The sequence below is a fragment of the Esox lucius genome, chromosome 22 (assembly GCF_011004845.1).
Source record: "Esox lucius isolate fEsoLuc1 chromosome 22, fEsoLuc1.pri, whole genome shotgun sequence".
Lineage (NCBI taxonomy): Eukaryota > Metazoa > Chordata > Actinopteri > Esociformes > Esocidae > Esox > Esox lucius.
The window spans coordinates 22,682,821-22,701,120 of NC_047590.1; the positions used below are offsets into that span (position 1 = coordinate 22,682,821).

General features: G+C 37.0%; 2 protein-coding genes across 5 annotated transcripts in view; both read right to left on the reverse strand.

The window, feature by feature from the left end:
- LOC114830095 (zinc finger protein 385A-like) overlaps positions 1-3,629 on the reverse strand; it is a 54,247-nt gene extending 50,618 nt beyond the window's left edge. The window contains exon 1 of the mRNA XM_029116878.1: positions 3,555-3,629. The gene's annotated coding sequence lies outside the window, so the exon portion shown is untranslated. The remainder of the gene's footprint in view (positions 1-3,554) is intronic.
- A 3,725-nt stretch (positions 3,630-7,354) lies between these two features.
- On the reverse strand, positions 7,355-18,037 carry LOC114830034. 4 transcript variants are annotated; one of them, XM_029116545.2, is made up of 11 exons: positions 17,797-18,037; positions 17,611-17,660; positions 15,276-15,368; positions 14,759-14,923; positions 12,714-12,865; positions 12,476-12,612; positions 12,274-12,367; positions 11,791-12,114; positions 11,326-11,494; positions 11,101-11,222; positions 7,355-10,157 (listed from the first exon to the last, which is right to left on the reverse strand). In XM_029116545.2, the coding sequence occupies exons 3-11, from the start codon at positions 15,358-15,360 to the stop codon at positions 9,843-9,845; spliced, it is 1,563 nt and encodes a 520-aa protein (XP_028972378.1). In that variant the 5' UTR covers positions 15,361-15,368; positions 17,611-17,660; positions 17,797-18,037; the 3' UTR covers positions 7,355-9,842. The 4 variants fall into 4 exon arrangements, with proteins under 4 accessions (XP_028972378.1, XP_028972380.1, XP_028972377.1 ...); XM_029116547.2 differs by having other exon boundaries at positions 12,714-12,790; positions 17,611-18,037; XM_029116544.2 differs by having other exon boundaries at positions 17,611-18,037.
- Between the last annotated feature and the right edge of the window lie 263 nt (positions 18,038-18,300).

Below are 18,300 nucleotides of genomic sequence, written 5' to 3' on the forward strand. Positions count from 1 at the left end.
CCTTTAAAAAACATATTATGATTACATATTTGTTCAAAATCTGCAACATACTCAAAATAAAATAATTCTCTCAGGCTCCTGACATTTCAAATGAACATGTTGTAGACTGTGCACCTGATCATACTGTGAGTTATTTTGTATCTCCATCTAATCGCAGTTACTCTAGTGAGACATACTGCAGACTGGTTGAAAAATATGTTGGTATTAAATTACTGCATTGGAGCAGCATTGTGCAGCTTTCTAAGACTCTACAATTGTTTCACTCCACCAGCCATCACCTTACCTTACCAATTGTGCGTTTTCTCCACCTTTAGCTTATGTATGACCCAAGAGGGTGCCACACAGAAGTTAATAGTTAGTCCATTGGCTTTAAGATCAGGCTGTTTCCCAGACATGTCCTCTACAATATCATCAGCAGACTTCATCATCTTCTGTCATCCTCATCGTCAAGTTAATAATGCATATAATTACTCATTTTTAATAATTACAACTTTATTTTCTCTGTAGCCTATGAATTAGAGGAAGGAAGAACATTTTAAAATGTAGCCCCTTTACTACCTGTTTCAAACAGTTATCTCCCATGTTGTGCCCTATGAACACAGCCCAGGTACATGATAATGACCAAGTGAGTGGCAGATGATGTGGTGGAACTGGAGAGGCTTTTTGAGCAGGAAGCTTGGAGGTATAATTACATTTTACCTGGTAGGCAACACTGTTGTTTCAGTTTAAATACAGCATTTATTTTAAAATGGGCAGGTCTGGCCATAGATATTGATTGGTTATGGTTGCATTCCAGCAGGCATTCATCCCGCTATAAACTATAGCTATGACTGTGAAATGCCAGGTTAAATGTTATATATGTATGTCTTATTAGCACACAAATGACAAGAAAAAATATAACACCAACAGTATGTGGACAGTTCTTCTATATCATCATGACATTCATAAACATTCTGAACTTGGATACATTTGTGCCAACATAATTTCTGTCTTAGATGAGCTTTGATGGGTAACAGCAAAGTCAGCAACACAGAAAAATAAAGGAGGAAGCAGTAAGCTTTGACTGCATAAAGTGCAATTACAGTTCTTATGAATACACGCATAAACGTGACACAAAGCAGGTGTCATTAAGTCATCACAAGAAAATCATACAGGTGGCACATTATCTTTCAAAGCAAACCAGCAACAACCCTCTATTTGATAAGTTATTTCTTTAGATTAGCTAAAGCTTTAAAATACATAAAGTAGCAGACATGTCGAATAGATCCCTACAGACCACCTTGTGATAAAAATATAAGTAAAAGATATGAGATATATGAGATATGAGAAAGATATATCTCATACGTTTTTGTGTCACAAATACACACATTAGAAAACATTCATTAGGAGGCCATGAAGTGCCCTCTATACAAAATAGCACAAAATGAATTACATTACTAGTCTTCAATGGCATCAATGCACCTGTACACAGGAGATGTGTTTTGGTATTAATTAAGTACGTTTTGCAGCTGTAAGTTGTTTAAAATTAAACCACCTTACACCGAATTACACCGAAGGATGACTGTTATCTGTATAAAAGAGAAACATTTCTCTATTGTTCTCACTCTTTAATGGAATGGAGTGGTAAAATTGAAAACCTTATAACACACTTGCTGTCAATTATTGCACACAAAAATAACGGCACTTCTGATAATGTAAGCTTACCAGAAGACTCATCCTGAATTTAATAACCACTCGATCGCTCCATGGACCGAGATGTAGATGGCTAGTCAGGCTAATTCTAAGCATCTTTTTTGCTCCCAATGTAAAAAAAATTATTAGAATTAATACAAACTTTCTAGCCTCCTAAACTGTATGACTGATAAGTTATTCATTACCTTCAATAAAAACACACTTCAATAAAATGATTATTTGCATTTTGTGTTTTTTGTCTTTGTGTACTGATACAGGGTTAGGACAAAGACAACGCGTTAACACCCCTTAATCTTACAATAAGTTCCATGGGTCTATAGTGACCAGGACATACATGCATCTGAAAGACGCAATGCAACGTAACATAACTGCCCCTTCCCTGCACTGGGGGATTCTTATTTATCTGTAGACTAGAGGTAAGAGTGCCCCCTAGTGGCCGTTGAACACTTCTTCAAGCAGCATGTTGGGGGACCGATCATGAACAACCAAGCTTAGCTTTAATAGGTAAGCCAGCAGTGGGGTGCAGCGTGCTATGCAGTGTCAGTCCAGTGCCCAGTCCAGTGTCAGTCCAGTGGTCAGCTCAGTATACTGTATGGCTGGAAAAATGGTCTAGCATCCTGTGTCATCGTTAGCTACACTAAGAAGTTGGGTAATGTTTAACATAGGCTGATGGCTATTATTAGAAATATGTATCATTGTTGTCATTTCTAGGAACTTCTGACATGATATCTTGGCTGTAGCTAACTTACTAGCCAGGGAACCTCAGCAGCAATGTTGTCTGAGGGATTATCTTTTAATAACCTTCTTATGTTTATGGTTAGTTCTGGTTAGGCAATACATCTCTCTTATTTCTCCAAACAACCTGTGTTAATCAAAATCTGTAGTTGGCTAGTTATTATTTTAGCTATCTCCCTAGTTATATTTTCTGTCAACCTGCCATATCATTGTTTTATTCTGTATGGTATATTATGCAGCGTTAATATTCAGTTGTTGGCGTCTATGTCAGCATGTTATAACTAAATCAATGCTTGCCACCACCAGCATTATTTATTCCAAAAGTCAATATTTTATAAATGTATTTTGGTCTTTGTTTGGATATATTGGATATGTCGATTGCTTCGATTGACTTTGTATAGAAACATATTTAAAAAAAAATATATGTATTATTAACTGGATTTCTACAGCTGTGGGGATTAAATAACAAAACATGCAGCCAACTCTTGGACAGAAATGGTTTCGCCAAATTTAAAATTTGGGCTTCATGTATGTGATTTTTTATTTGGTGACATATATTGTTGCTTTTAGGGTTAATGAAAACTTTCCAAGATAATACAAATGACCTGACTAATAGTGGACCAAGAAGATTAAAAATCAAAACATGGGAATAGTTAACTAGGGAATACGACATTGATTTAAATGTTTTAGTGTAATACAAAACCTTTATATTTACAAGTAAGCAAATTAATGAAATAACAAAGATCTTTTTCACTTGTTAGATACCTGAGCAAATATCATAAGGTAAGAAATTATAAAGATGCACATGTAAAGACTGGCATTTCGATTTGGAACAGGTTGCAGCATTCTGTTAGGAAATGTCCTGACAGGGTTGTTATTTTGAATGCGAATAGGGTCAGATGCACAATTATAGGATTTCTTGCATAATTACTGATTATTAGCTCGTAGAACAAAACAAAAAAACATCCACAATATCGTTTTAGTTTACATTGTTGGACATATAAACGCTTCTTGACAATTCTCACGGACAGTAAAGTAACTTGTCCGATCAAAACCCAGTTCAGAAGTACGAACAAAACTTGCGCACTGCATCTGACACGCAGACTAAAGAAACGTTATATCCTTACCTGCGGACAAGCGATAGGCGGAATTTTCAAAAGCTGCCAGTGGAATACCGAGTACAAACGTGATGATAACGTAGTGTCCTCTCCGCTTTGTGCGCTCCAAATGTTTGACAGCGATGTGATGCGTGTCGGATTAGAAAAAACATCCACGCATGCTCATCTCACGGCCTTGAGGGCTACCTTACCACACGGTTGTCCTACTTTTTCTCCTTGACGGTGCCGGTGTCTTTCGGTTCAGTGTGATGGCAACGAGAAATAAGGATCCCTATTTGATTGCGTGTTGCAAAATAGCTTATATATTTCCATAATTATGTTATTATATTTCTTATATAAATCAATTAGATATGTCAACTTCATTAGGCAAAGACGTATAACATGCCGGCCTTACATGATCTATTTCTAAAACCTAAAGCTACTTGAGGTAGTGTGTCAAATTCTATAGGTTGTGACTTTAAACATAAATGATTTACTGATATGAATGTCATTTTTAACCCATGTTTTGGTCATTTTGCAGACTCCCTTTTCATGTATATGTCTGTAGATACAGTAGTTTTTTCAGGGTTTAAAAAAAGGACCATCTCCCTGGTGGTGCCTTTAGATACAGCACAATGTCTTGTTATCCTATTCATATCAGTGCTGAGAGTTACAAACCGGAGAGGGGATTAAAAAAAGTCTGGGTGTGAGTGTGTGCCAGTGTGTAGAACAACCTGATCGGGTTGGAACAAGACCTCAACATACTTTTCTGTGGTAGGAGTTACCGCAGCTCCTAACTCAGACCAGTTACATACCCCATTTCTCAGGAGCTCCCTCTTTCTACACTCCTTTTCATTCCCTTGCTTATTTGTTCCAGCTTCAACAAGTGCTTCAAAATCACATATCCAACAGGTTGTTCACAAGTACTTTTTTCTGCAATATCAAACAATAAATATTTGTATTTTAACCATATTGTGATTAAGCACAGTACTGTCAGCACATTGTCACTGATGATAGATGTGTTAGTCACACAAGCCATCACTGATTATTGTTCAATCAGACTTGATAATTAGAGTATGAGTAAATGACACAGCCTTCTGATATTTGCTACTGAGGACAAGATGCAAAATTCCTTCGAACGTCTGTCAACCATCAGCCAGTGGACATCATCCACCGGTAAACCATCAATATTTGCGTAATTTCAACTCCCCCTTCTCTTTTTGTTCATGCACACACACCTAAACACATAGACAATCAAATAAATCGCTATCTTGGATAACTCTGACCAGACCGCCACAACTTGAGGAGATGATTTATAAATAAGCTTGCACTTGGGACTCTTCTGTGATCCCTAAAACCTAATTTCATCACCACCCCAGGCATGCAGAGCAGTGTTCTTCACTGTAAAAAACTGAAACGTTGAGGGAGCTAAGTAACAAAGTTGTGTCAACATATTTATGCAGGTTTATTTCAGGAAATGTATTTAATCTTCTTGACAGAATGACTCTGCAAATATGCTGATTGAAGTGGCATATTCAAATCCAATCAACATATGTTCCCTGCCTGAATAGCTAAGTTGCTGAGTTAAGTAATGGATTCAAATCCAGTCAATGTATTTTTTGTCCCCAAAGGCCACAAGGGTGACAGGTGTATGCACACTAAATCTGAGAAAACATGTACATGAAGCTATCAAGACAATCTGAACATTCAAAACGCTAAATCCCCATTGGATCAAACCATTGTGAGGCAAATGGTAGGGGTGTCGCAAACGTAAACCTGCTTTAAGTGTCTATAATCAGCAGAAGTGCTTTCATTGCGTCTTATTACTATTATTGAAATTACATAGTTATGTTTACATTTATGTAGGGGGGGGGGGGGGTCATAGTTTTCCCCAGGATGGGGGGGGTCATGTCCCCCCTGTCCACCCCGGGATTTATGTTCTCTATCTAGCTGATGTTGGCCTATTTGCAATTTTGCGCTGCAACACACAACTACAGCATTGCAAATACCGGCTAATTAAGGTTACATTAGTTACTAACTAGTTCATATGGTGTTTTGGGCATAGCTAAAATCTAGTAACGTTAAACTAACTCACATTAACGAACACAGCTAGCATGTTCAACCTAACTCTGGGAGTCATTAGGCTTGTTGTTTAAGTGTTACAACCGAGTGGAAACTCGTTTTTCCGTTCATATTGACTTCGCTAGTTATATAATTAAATTAGCTAGGCTTGTTTATTTGCTGGCTATCATTTAAAGACAAAATGGCACCTGAGGTGATTTCTATGTTCATAATACACCTTTTTAGCTCCTCTTGGCCTTATTTGCTATTATGTTTGTGTTTCCAGGTGTACATGTTCCCCACACCAAATATGTAGGTATTTTAACCTGTTTTACAATATAAGAGTCAAATGCTTGCTAAAGTTATCTAGCTAGCTTACAACTATCTAGCCTGTGAAATGTAGTTTAAAAAATGCTGATTTAATAACCATGTATTCTTATGTTTTTGTTTTATTAAATTGTATGCTGCAGCCAGGTTAGGGAAATATGATTGAATACATTAACCATAAAAAGTTTACATTACACTCAGCCACACTCACTCAGACTTTACACCTGGCTCAGATAGAGAGACAGGATTAAAACCCCACAATTAACATACAAATGAAACTGCCTCCTATACAGCACAAAGATACCTTCTGTCTCCAGCCCCCTGATGTTCTAGTCTAGGTTAGGACAATAGAATGTAAATTACTGTAACCTGGTTAAGATTTCACACCTGTATGCAAAGAACCTGTTGATCTATGACCGAGATTTAGAGCATGTCCGTCTTCATTGGATTGGATTCATCCAACATGTCACCATGTCAACAAAGAACCAATAAGGATGGGTTTTACTCACGAGACTGAAAAGTAACCGCCCCTGTGGCGGGAGTATTAAAACCAATGTTCGATCTTTATTCGGCGCGAATATTTTGTGGAAGCTCGAGGGTTGAGCAAATATTTGACCGCTGCAGTGTATTTCATGTATTTTGACTTATCAATTCTTATTAATAAATCTTTGTTCTAAATTTCCATTTGGACCGGATCCTTGTCCTTCTTCAGAAATTCTGAATACCTAAGTTCGTTCAAATAAAAATAGTAAGTTGGACTTAAGAATGGTTTAGTTGACTTAACTTTATTTTATTAACTAAGAACTACATTTAACGTTAACATCACAAAATTTAAAATTGATTCAACTAAGAATAGAAAGTTATAATTACATATGATAAAGTAGAATTTACTTCATTTGTTAATCTAACTTAAAATCACAAAACTTCATGTATTTTGAAATGAAATGTTGTTCATTCAACTAAGAATTGTATATCATTCTGTCAACATTTTAGTGGACTTAACAGTCAATTGTTAGTCAAAATAAATTTGGTATGAGCTAGGATTACGTTAAATGTTAAGTGCACTGAGCTTGGAAAAGGCCATGCAACTACACAGCAAATTTCAAAGTGTTAAATCAAAACTCACAGTGTTGAAATTAACACTTTTTCGGAGTTTATATAGGTCCACACTAAATAGAGTTAAAATAACACTTTAAATAGTGTTACTTTTTTTTACACTTGCTTAGTGTAAAAACAACACTATAAGTGTTCACTGTTAACACCATTAGTGTTTCACCCCCCTCATTTAAACCAAGTTAGTGTTGAAATGACACTAGGTGTGTCAATATCTCAACACCAAGAGATTTATTTCCACACTTAGTGTTCATACAAACCCTGCTTAAGTGTAATTGGTATTTTGACTAAAAAAAACATGTGCAATGTGCATAAGTCAAAACGCTGTATCAGTTTGACATTTTATTTTCAACAACAGATTAAACAATTACACCAACACAAAGGAAGGTACAATATACTCCCCATCATCTGACCCATATACACACTGCAGATCAAAAGGCCTGTAGAACTTCAAGCTCTTGGCTTTTACAAGGTCACCCAACTCACAGTATCTCTCTACTTTAAATGCATGATAATGTTCTGAAAATCTTTCTGTGAAAAGTTTGTCGACAATAAAATACACAGTGCTGTCAATGAAGAGTATTTTTCGAATCTGATTGAAAACAGGAATTTCATTCTCAATTTCATTGCATACAATGAGGTCTGGTCTATATTCTGTCCCATCTAGTTTAACCCAGCTCATGGAAAGCATGCTTGTTTGTACTGGATTCTCCAGCATTCCTGACAACTTTTCACCATCTTCAACATCACTCCAACAAAATGGTTTCATTGGTCCGCACACAACTTGACTGAATGGTGTTGTTTCCCAAAGATAGCCTATTGACATCTGATGACTTTTTGCCAGAGATTTGGTGATGTTTTTGAAATTCTTTAGTGTATTCTTAAAAACTTTATGCTTAGCCTCAAACCTCATGCTCCACATGTGGACTAACGGACCAATTTTGCGAATACAGGCCGGATAATGCACCATAAAATGGTGTTTGGGCAGCAAGTTTTTTTGTGGATACAACTCTTTAAATAACTCATGGTGCTCAATTGTTAAATGCTTCAGGAGGACAGTCATACCTTTAGAAATACAAGGGGAAAACACCAGATTTAGAATTTGAAGTAAGAGCAGGAGCAAACGCCAATTTTTATCACCTATCCCCACGAGATCACCAAACAGCAATGGAATGTTTCTGACAAGACAGAGTGCCTGGATCGAATTGAGCCCTATGCTATTTCCACTATGCTCTAGATTAACCTTTGTGGGACGATTTTTTCTCTCTAAATAACCATAATCGTATGAATATATTCTGGAGAGCAATTCACTGTGTGTAACAAAACTTTCTGAAAGATACTCAAAAAGTAGCTTCATTTCAAATTGCACAATTCCTTCTAGGAGATCATGCATTACATCTAGAGAGTAGTTGTGGCAAACATGAAAATACTGGAGACTATTTAGTGTCGACTTTCTTTTGAGGCCATGTGTTGACTTAAGTTGAGGGTCAGATTCTAACTCACTGCAGTGCTGTTCATAAATTGAACGATCACGCAAAATAACTCTAACATCATCCTCATTGTAAACTAACTGGATATCAGCCTTTTCAGTTAAACATAGACGACAGGAGTAATGTCCACTAAATGATTCTATGAACCCAAGTATTGAGTGCATCCCCAAGTTGTCTCCAATTACTTGACATATTGTTCCATAAACCCTATCCGTTGATATGGGTAGTTCAATTCCATCGGTCTCTAAAATCTTTATCTCACGAATCAATGGTTCCAGGATGGGGTCAAATCCATACTTTTTTACATCTTGCGCATGAAATAGAGCAATCAAATGGATATTCATCAGTCTTGAATTCAATTTGGGTGGTAGATTTCGAAGCACAAAATAAAGAGCACCAACCTTGTGTACTCCACGTTTAGAACCAAGAGGGTTTGCGGTTTCAAATTCATCGTAGTACACCTGAATTTGTAAAGCACTGGGATGTTTTGAGAATAATGGATGACTCTGGAAGTAACTTCCATCACAAAAGTCCTCAAAATGGGATTTCTGCCTTCCTGTAAACTCTGTCAGCAGAGTACATACATCTAAATTTCTGCACATAAATTTTATAGTTTCCAAAATTGGGACATACACGAATGTATCTTTTACTGGGACCTGATCATAACATCCAGTTTTTTTGTTTCTCCTCATGTCGTATCTCATGCCAAGCACAATTTCAACTGGCTCCACAACACCCCATTTGTCAATGAAATAATTAGTTCTTTTAATTTCGGTGTTGAACATGGAAAAGGGACTCTCAAAATGAGCTAAACTTTCTTCGACAGCTGATCTGACAGGGTTATTAGGAGGAATGACAGAAATCACATCTTGACGAGTTTGGGTATGCATTTCTGTAGTGAGGTCCTCAAGGTCTGAAACAACTGATGATACCAAGCTATTGGCTACTCCACTGCACTGTAATTTGGCTACAATTGAAGCACATATATCTACAGTCTCTCTCCTGGAAAAGGTAACATTCTCAATGAGAGCAACTTGGGGATCACTTTCTCCAACAAACAAAGAACTTGGCTGATTATTATAAACATTTTGAGACGACTGTTCACCTGAAGACAAATCAAAAGCGGGATTGCCATCAACAGCATGAAAACGGATCAAATGCTTTCGAAACCCAGAATAGGAGCAAAACTGCCGACTACAGCCATCTTGCGCACACAACAACTTAAACTTTAACGAAGGATAGAAACTGTGTGTGACTCTTAAATGAGCTATCAAAGAGTGGCTGTTTCCATGCAAAATTTTACAAATGAAACACTTCAACATTTAAACTAATTTAAAAGCTTTGCACGCAGTTCCCTTACTCTGGGAGACTCACTTGAAAGACCAACGTCTATGTTGTAAACTGTGGTCTGCAGGAAGGTAAAGAAGTTGACCAGGGCTTCCTCGTAGGACAAGTTGAAGACATAGTGAACTTTGAAAAGTTCATCAAAGGCACTTAAGGAGCTGGTTCCAGAGCAAGGGATAAGACGCTTGTCCACAACAACGTAAAAGTGATCGATCCTGCCCTTGATCCTTCCTGATCCCAGTAGAAATGGCTGGTGGCCCTCCCTCCCACTGAGATGGCCTTCAATACTGGTGCAGGACTGAAAAAAATTAGATTAAACAAACAGGGGAAAAAAACTAATTACAATGTGAAATAATAAATGCATTAAACATGCTACTGTTAACTTCCTCACATTTAAATGAACTAAAATAGAATTAAAATCAATAAAATAAAATATCTGACACACCTTAACCCAATATGTGCCTGTCAAAACCAGTTACTTTGTGTATTACAATGAAAGGATAAACATTAAAAGAACACCCCCCACCACCAACAACATTTTTGTATCAGCCAAACCAAGCTATGTGACTGACTTACTTCATTAGAACAAAGAGTTGTAAATGGAAATTCGAGAGCTGTAGGTCAATATAATGCAAGTGAATGAATGCAATCAGTTAGAGATTTTAAAAGGTACATTTAGACTGTCACATTATGCAAGCAATTTTCAATCCTGGTCCTGACCAACAACTCTGCACATGTTGCATGTCTCAATTATTATACTAACCTGTTTCAGATCTTCACCTCATTAGGTAAGAGCTACATACACTAGACTGAAGGGTTAGTTCACTCAAAAATGAAAATGTCATTTACACACACTCAACTTGTTCCAAACCGGTTTACATTTCTTTGTACTGCTGAACACAAAGGAAGATATTTTGAAGAAAGTTTGTAAACAGGCCACTTTGGGCAGCCATTGACTTCCACAATAGGAAAAGAACAGTATTATGACAGTCAATGGCTGCCCAAAGTGGCTAGTTTCTTCAAACTTTCTTCAAAATATCTTTGTGTTCAGCAGTAGAAAAATGTATACAGGTTTGGAACAACCTGAGGGTGACATTTTTGGGTGAGCTAACCTATTCTTATGCGTGTCAGGACAGAGAGACAAAATGTGCAGAGGCTTCAGTCCCCAAAGACAATTAATGAAAACCACTGCATTTTAGGGTTTATAACCCAAATCTTTGAAACAGCATTGTGAGTTTTACCTTATGAAAATGCACAAGTCTGTCAATTGCCTCTGTTGGACTGATCTTAGTCTTCTTCCTCCCTGGAGGAGGAGGCAGAAGATGCAACAGCAGCAGGACAGATGACATGTCACTGTCCCAATCTGAATGAGTAGATTGGGGTAATAAAAAAAAAGCCTTAGTGCTCACAATAGCAAGAAACCAAAGCAAATATTAAATTATAACATCCTCACAAATCATGCCAACCATTTTCAGATCCTTGTCCACCAGCAGCATTGAGAAGACACCGAATTTCTGCTGTTGAAGTAAGAGACTTGGCTTCATTGATGATCTTTTGCTTGAATGCAGTCTCCCACCTCTTAAGAAACTTGTTGGATGTTCCAGCATTGAACAGCAGAGCAAAGTCCTGATTTATCTAATGACAAAGCATATTAACAAGATTTCTGAGAGGTTACTTGGGACTTTTGTTTTATCCTTTACCACTAAAATAGATAGTGTGCATGTTTTGATAGACTTTGAAAGAATTCAAGTAAATACACATTCATGATTTCTTAGTCTATCACTATGTCTGAAAGGCATGTACGAGCAAGAGTGATAAATATATGAACAAATAACTCAAAGTAGCAATTATGTTAAAGATTAAACAAAAGCAGGCATTTCTAAAATACACTTAAAACAATCTTTGAAAAGTGGAATAAAAGTTTTATTTACCAATCCTTTTACATCCAAATATCTTGGGAAAACATCAAGGACGTCAGCTGATCGGTCAGGATTATGGACCAGTTCTTGTCTATGCTTAAAAGTTTCCTTCATCTTCTGCATTACTTCAGTTTCATCAGCTGTGTGGACAAGGAAAGAAATTGCCTCTCTGCATGCATCTCCTTCAAGTTGTTGCACATCATCTATCCTCCTTCGTCGACTTGGTCCTCCACTTTCAGACATCTCTAAGCGAACACGTTTTGGATTTTTCCTCGACAAAGTTTTAAGGCGCCAGGAGATGAACCCCGTTCCCTTTTCCGGATCGTAGAAATGCTCCTGTCAAAAAAGACGAGAACACTAATCTGAACAAATTATGTCATTATGTTATATACAATTTATAATAATAGACACTTCTATAACATGCCACAAAAAAAGGAGCATATAACATGTCAAACTAAATTGTAATTCAAGTACATCAATACAAACGATTCTTACATAGCCCTTTGCTGAAAATGGGTCTTTCAGGCTAGGAAAGAGAGAAATAATGCCCAAAGCATAAGTTTCCCGCTGTTTGCGGGTGGGGATCCTCCTGCAATTTAAAAAATAATATATATATATATAGTCATGGTCAACAGTCTTGTTTTCTACATCAATTGACAGCTGTGTGTTTTATTGCATTTGTGCTTTAAAGTCTTACCCATGAATTTCTGTCATGTGACTGACAACAATATTAACAAGCTGACGTCTGGTGCTGTGCTTTAAAGTTTTTGTTGTCTGGTATTCTTCAAGCACTTCCTCACCACCAGATTTTTTTTCCAGTGCATCTTGGACAGTCTGATTAAACATTGACCACAATACAGTTGAACACATGAAGACTAATAAAATGGTGAAAATATAGGGAAAAGTTAACCATAAGGAAAAACATGCATACATACCCGTTTTGCTTTTTCAGCGTCTATGTTAAAACTGTTGCTGACCATTGCTGTTTGATTTTCCACTGCGCTCTCGGGCTCTTCATGGTCAGTTGAAGAGAGTGAAAGAGTGTCAGTGCATGTGCTGGGGGTTGAGGTTCTTGTCGGTGAAAACTCTTGACAGAAAAAAGGTAAACATAATTTTTAAGGCATTAAATCAAACAAAATCTAATGTTCTTCTGAAGCAATCATTTTCCATCACAAATAAAAATTAAAGGGTTAGTTTAACAAAAAAATTTAAATGTCATAATTACTCACCCACATTACTTTAAACATCCATTTATCTTCGGAAAGGCAGATAGTTTGGCCAAAAATGATATTAAACCCATGATTTACTCACCCTCACCGTTTGAGATGCAATAATTTTTCAGACGAACACAATTTCAATTATTTTAGAAAATGTCTTAGATCTTTCAGTGGTTATAATGAGAAGTTATGGGATCCACCTCCTTTAAGTCCCAAAAATTTGCTTGCAACCTTCACAAAGGTAATCCATCCGGCTCCAGGGGGATAAACGAAGGCCTTCCGAGGGTAATCCGTGCGGTTTTGTTGTAAAAATATACATATTTAAAACTTTATAAAGCAAAATAACTGGCTTCCGGTAACTGTTCACGGAAGCTGGATCCTGGAGTATGACGTAGGACGTAGCGTAGGAAGCGTTGTGACGTGGAACAAACAGAGTTTTTATTTTTTTATTGAACATATATTAATGTACAAACAATATGGCAATAACAATGGTTCTTATCCTTAAAACATACAAAACAGGTGCAGGTATTGAACAGAGTTTTATTTTGCTCTCTGCGCTGTCACGTTCGTTTCACGTCACAACGCTTCCTACGCTACGTCCTACTCCAGGACCCATCTCCTGTGAACGTCCGTCAACAACTACCGGAAGCCAGTTATTTTCCATTATAAAGTTTTAAATATGTCTATTTGTATTTTTACGACAAAACCGCACAGATTACCCTTGGAAGGCCTTCATTTATCCCCCTGGAGCCGGATGGAATACTTTTGGGAAGGAAGCATTTACATTTTTGGGACTTGGAGGTGGCCCCTTATAACTTCTTATAACCACTGAAAGATCCAAGAATTTTTTTTTAAATAACTGAAGATGTGTTCATCTGAAAAATGATTGACATATGTATCTCAAACGGCATGAGGATGAGTATTTTTTGGCCGAACTATCCATTTAAGATATTTCTGATGGAATCAGAGCTTTCTGAACCATCCATAGGCAGCTACATAATTGCAACTTTCAAGGCCCAGTGCTGTGCTGCCCTTTACTAATTAGATGGCGTAATGGAAAGCCATGGGAGAGATATTGTTGAATAAAGTAGTTGCCCACTGAAAGTATTCTAGTCACTTTATAACATTAAAGTTGAACCACTGGAGTCACACTGACTATTTTAATGTCTTTACTACCTTTCTGTGCCTTGAAAGTGGTAATTACGTTGCTGCACATTATCTCTGATTTCATCAAAAATCTCTTAATTTGTGTTCTGAAGATAAACAAAGGTCTTACGGGTTTGGAATAACATGAGGGTGAGTAATTAATGACATTTTAATTTTTGGGTGAACTAACCCTTAAAAATAAAAATTGTAAAGATACACCCTTGTAAGTTCTCATTTTGCTATATCTAACTGCACTATATATATATATATATATATAACTATACCAGAACCTTTTGTCCACTTATTCATCACTGGATCTCAAACTCATGTTCCCCGTTTTATATATTAACCCAAACAAATCAGTGACAATATTCAATAAACTGCTAAAAACTCATAAGTGAACACTTAATTGTATCCTGCTAATGTTGTAGCCTGGACTATTTTCGACAATGTTTGCATGATTAGCACCTCTCATGTTACTGCCGACTCGTGATGAATCCCTTGTTGTATTAGTGTCTGTTAAAGGTAAATGCGTTTCTGACCCACATGCATTTTGTCCCCAGGATAATTACACTGGAGTCCTCGAAAGTATGTCTCAATGGTTATTACAGACTTACCCTCAGACAAACCGGCAGAAATATTTTCTTCCGGACATCTTACAGTTAGGCATAAATGTGGACTGCCTTCGATCAATTCATGGAAGATGTCCTCTTCCACATTGGTGTCGGTGTCATCAAAGACTTGAAGAGCTGCAGTTCTGGCTAAGCCAAATTTGCCCTTAACTGAAAAGTAATTTTAACAACAGCATAAACAAATATAAATAAAGTTTTGTTAGTCACCATGCACTAAGAATAAACAATAATTTTGTTAATTACACTTGTTTATGTTCATAAAAAAGTAAACATTTTCTAATACATTATAAAAATCAAAAGTTGTAGGCCTATCTGTTAACATAAATGCACTTTGAACTTAAACAAAGGTTATATTTTTAATAACTAATACTAAAATTAGTTGCATTAATGTTTCAACAAATTAGACCATATTGTAAAGTGTTAACATACACAAGCCCTGTGTACTTGAGTCGGCTTATACTATAAGCATATTTCTGTATGACTACATTTCTAAGCTTCTTACCTTCATTGAGAAAATCTTGGAACGTAGAATCGCTGAGATATTTCACAAATTTCTTTACACCTTGATACTGAACTTTAACCAGCATGATGAAAGCTGTTGGTCAAGAAAAAAATATATAAAGAAAAACAACAGAAAGACAAGTATAATCACAATAATTTATTTATGGTAATCAGAGATGGGGACAAGTCACACACAGTCAAGTCCAAGCAAGTCTCAAGTCTTAACCATCAAGTCTCGAGTCAAGTCTCAAGTCACAGTTCAGATAAATCAAGCAAGTCAAGGGTTCACCCTAAGCAAGTCAAGTCGAGTCCTTATAAGTTTCAAGTCAAGTCACAGTACTAAAGAGATGAACACACACACACACTGTCCTCTGATTCTGACGTGCGCTCGCTGCGAAGCTCGATTTCAAAATCAAATATTTTTCTCCTCCGCGGTACAATGTTTTTGGGGGACGAAGCGGATGGATCTTGAATCAGCCTAAACGGGTTGTATTCGCTATAACAACCGCCTCGCTATACCTTATCCTGCTTATTACATGGCTACCTACCAAATAAATCAATAATTTTACACAAAATATTGATTTCAAAAGGAATTTATTGATTTAAAAACGATTGTATTGCTTCCTCTAAAGAAAATAGTCCGTTCCGTCTCTGGTTAGAATCCTGCTGCGGCCATAGCAACGCGCTGTTTTTCATGGCAACGGTGTTATCAAGAAATAACACGCATTCTGCACTGGAATTCAGCCAATCCATGTAATAAGGGCTAATAATAATAACCTTATAAACTAATTAGTGTGACTGAAAAACTGCCTAATATGTAATTACGCTGTAATTATTCTTGTCTGTATGAGTAAAAAAAAAAAAACTCTTCGAAATATTTAGGTGCTAGTAATGTTAGCCTTTCATGTTAGCCTTTCATGCAGTAAAGTTAACTGTTATGGTGTAAGCACAATGCTTTTTAGTTTCCATGCGGAGTTCACAAACACTTTAAAACGCGCACATTTAATACAGACATTATAGCCTACGTGTAATAATATACATGCCCGCTCATTTTAAGATGCCCATCAACATAAAAATTCAGGCTATGCAACTGTTATAGTCAAATTCCCTTACATCTATTTACCAGACGTATTCAGTAATGATAATGGTCACATTTCTAACAAGAAAAAAAAAACATATGCAACCACGGCCAAATTATGACAAACAAAAGATTAATTCATTACATTAGTAACTTAATCGTTATAGATCTTGGTGAAACTGAATATAAAAAGATGACTTTCTTACCTTCCCTTCTGGTTCTTAAAATGACGAATGAAATTCGACGTTGTTGCATATTTTGCATCTGGCAAATCTGTTTTTATTCACACGGTCCAGTTCAAAGTCCTTTTTGTGGAGCTCGATTAACGTTACTGTCTGCCATGTTTGGCGCGGTTTGAATTGTGCAGCGTTAAAGGCACATACGCTGATTAGTGGTGCTGATGTCACAACAGATATATTAATTTTATTGCTGTTTGTCATGTCATGTCATCTTCTTCCGCTTATCCGGGGCCGGGTAGCGGGGGCAGCAGTCTAAGCAGGGATGCCCAGACTTCCCTCTCCCCAGACACTTCCTCTAGCTCTTCCGGGGGGACACCGAGGCGTTCCCAGGCCAGCCGGGAGACATAGTCCCTCCAGCGAGTCCTAGGTCTTCCCCGGGGTCTCCTCCCGGTGGGACGGGACCGGAACACCTTCCCAGGAAGGCGTTCCGGAGGCATCCGAAAAAGATGCCCAAGCCACCTTTATTGCTGTTTGTTTATTATAAGTTCAAGTCATTGTCGAGTCTTCCACTTCAAGTCAAGTCAAGTCTCAAGTAATTTGTTCTCAAGTCAAAGTCAAGTCATTTTCATACTTTAATCAAGCAAGTCACAAGTCCTGAAAATTGTGACTCGAGTCCCCCATGTCTGATGGTAATACACTAACGTCACAACACAACATATATTCACAAAATACATACATATTATTAGCTTGATGTAATCCAAACCTTTAGAATCCATTATTTGCAAGAAAAAGATCCAAACGCAGGGCATAATACACAAATACAGTGATCTAAAGCTTGATCGTAAACGTCAAACTCCACATTCGTTATGATTCAAAAAATCCGCCCTCAAGAAGGGTTACGACAGGTTATGGTTACGGCAGTGATATCAAATTGGGTGGATGCTGTTATTTGCCTCATTAAACACTTAAGTTAACGTTAAGCTAAATCACAGACTATATCCTGTTATCTTTTACAGATTCTAAGATATAAGAAAACTTATTCAAAACTGCTAACTAAAATTAACTTTTGTGAATCTTACCTCAGTTTGCCAGCGAACTAGCAAAACGGCCGCGAGATCCTATCGATGGTCTTTCGTCGTACATGAGAGGAAATAAAGTTGGCACTCAGGCAATGTTGATAAACGTACTACTAACATTATTCTGAATTGTGAGAAACATTAAACATGAAAATTGGTAATAACTTAAGTGGTTATTAAAAATTATACCTGTTTGAACTCTCCTCTCCTCGTGATCATCCGCCATTAATCAAAAAGGAAACGATGTGCAAAAACCGGAAATCAGATCAACTCATCACCAGTGTCAATTATGTCAACTCGCTGTAATTACGCTGACTCCGACCACTGATTCACTCTGGAAGTGTTGATGCCACTCAAATCAACACCAGAATCAACACTTTTTAACTCAGAAAAATTAACACCATAAAAACAACTCTAAACTACACTGGATATTTTGCTGTGTAGATGACTGGAATTAAGTTGAAACAAATAATACTTTACAGTGCTGTTACTTAGCATGCAAAAAGTTCTTCATGTATCTACAAATGCCATTCAAGAGATAATTGAATTGAATCTAAATGATCTATCACTTTCAAGCTTGCATACAGCTAAAGTTATTGAGGACATTTTTTGTAGAAACAATTGTCACTAACAAAGCTGTAATCTTAGAGGTATCTGAAGCCATACATAAATCTAATCCTTTTCTAATAACTA

Bases quoted from the DNA above. Each gene is read 5' to 3' on its own strand.
- LOC114830034 (XM_029116545.2), bottom strand. From the start codon at position 15,360: ATGCTGGTTAAAGTTCAGTATCAAGGTGTAAAGAAATTTGTGAAATAT. The intron at 12,613-12,713 runs GTATGTATGCAT...ATGTTTAATCAG, and splicing joins ACGCTGAAAAAGCAAAACGG to ACTGTCCAAGATGCACTGGA. The intron at 12,368-12,475 runs GTAAGACTTTAA...TTTAAATTGCAG, and splicing joins CACATGACAGAAATTCATGG to GAGGATCCCCACCCGCAAAC.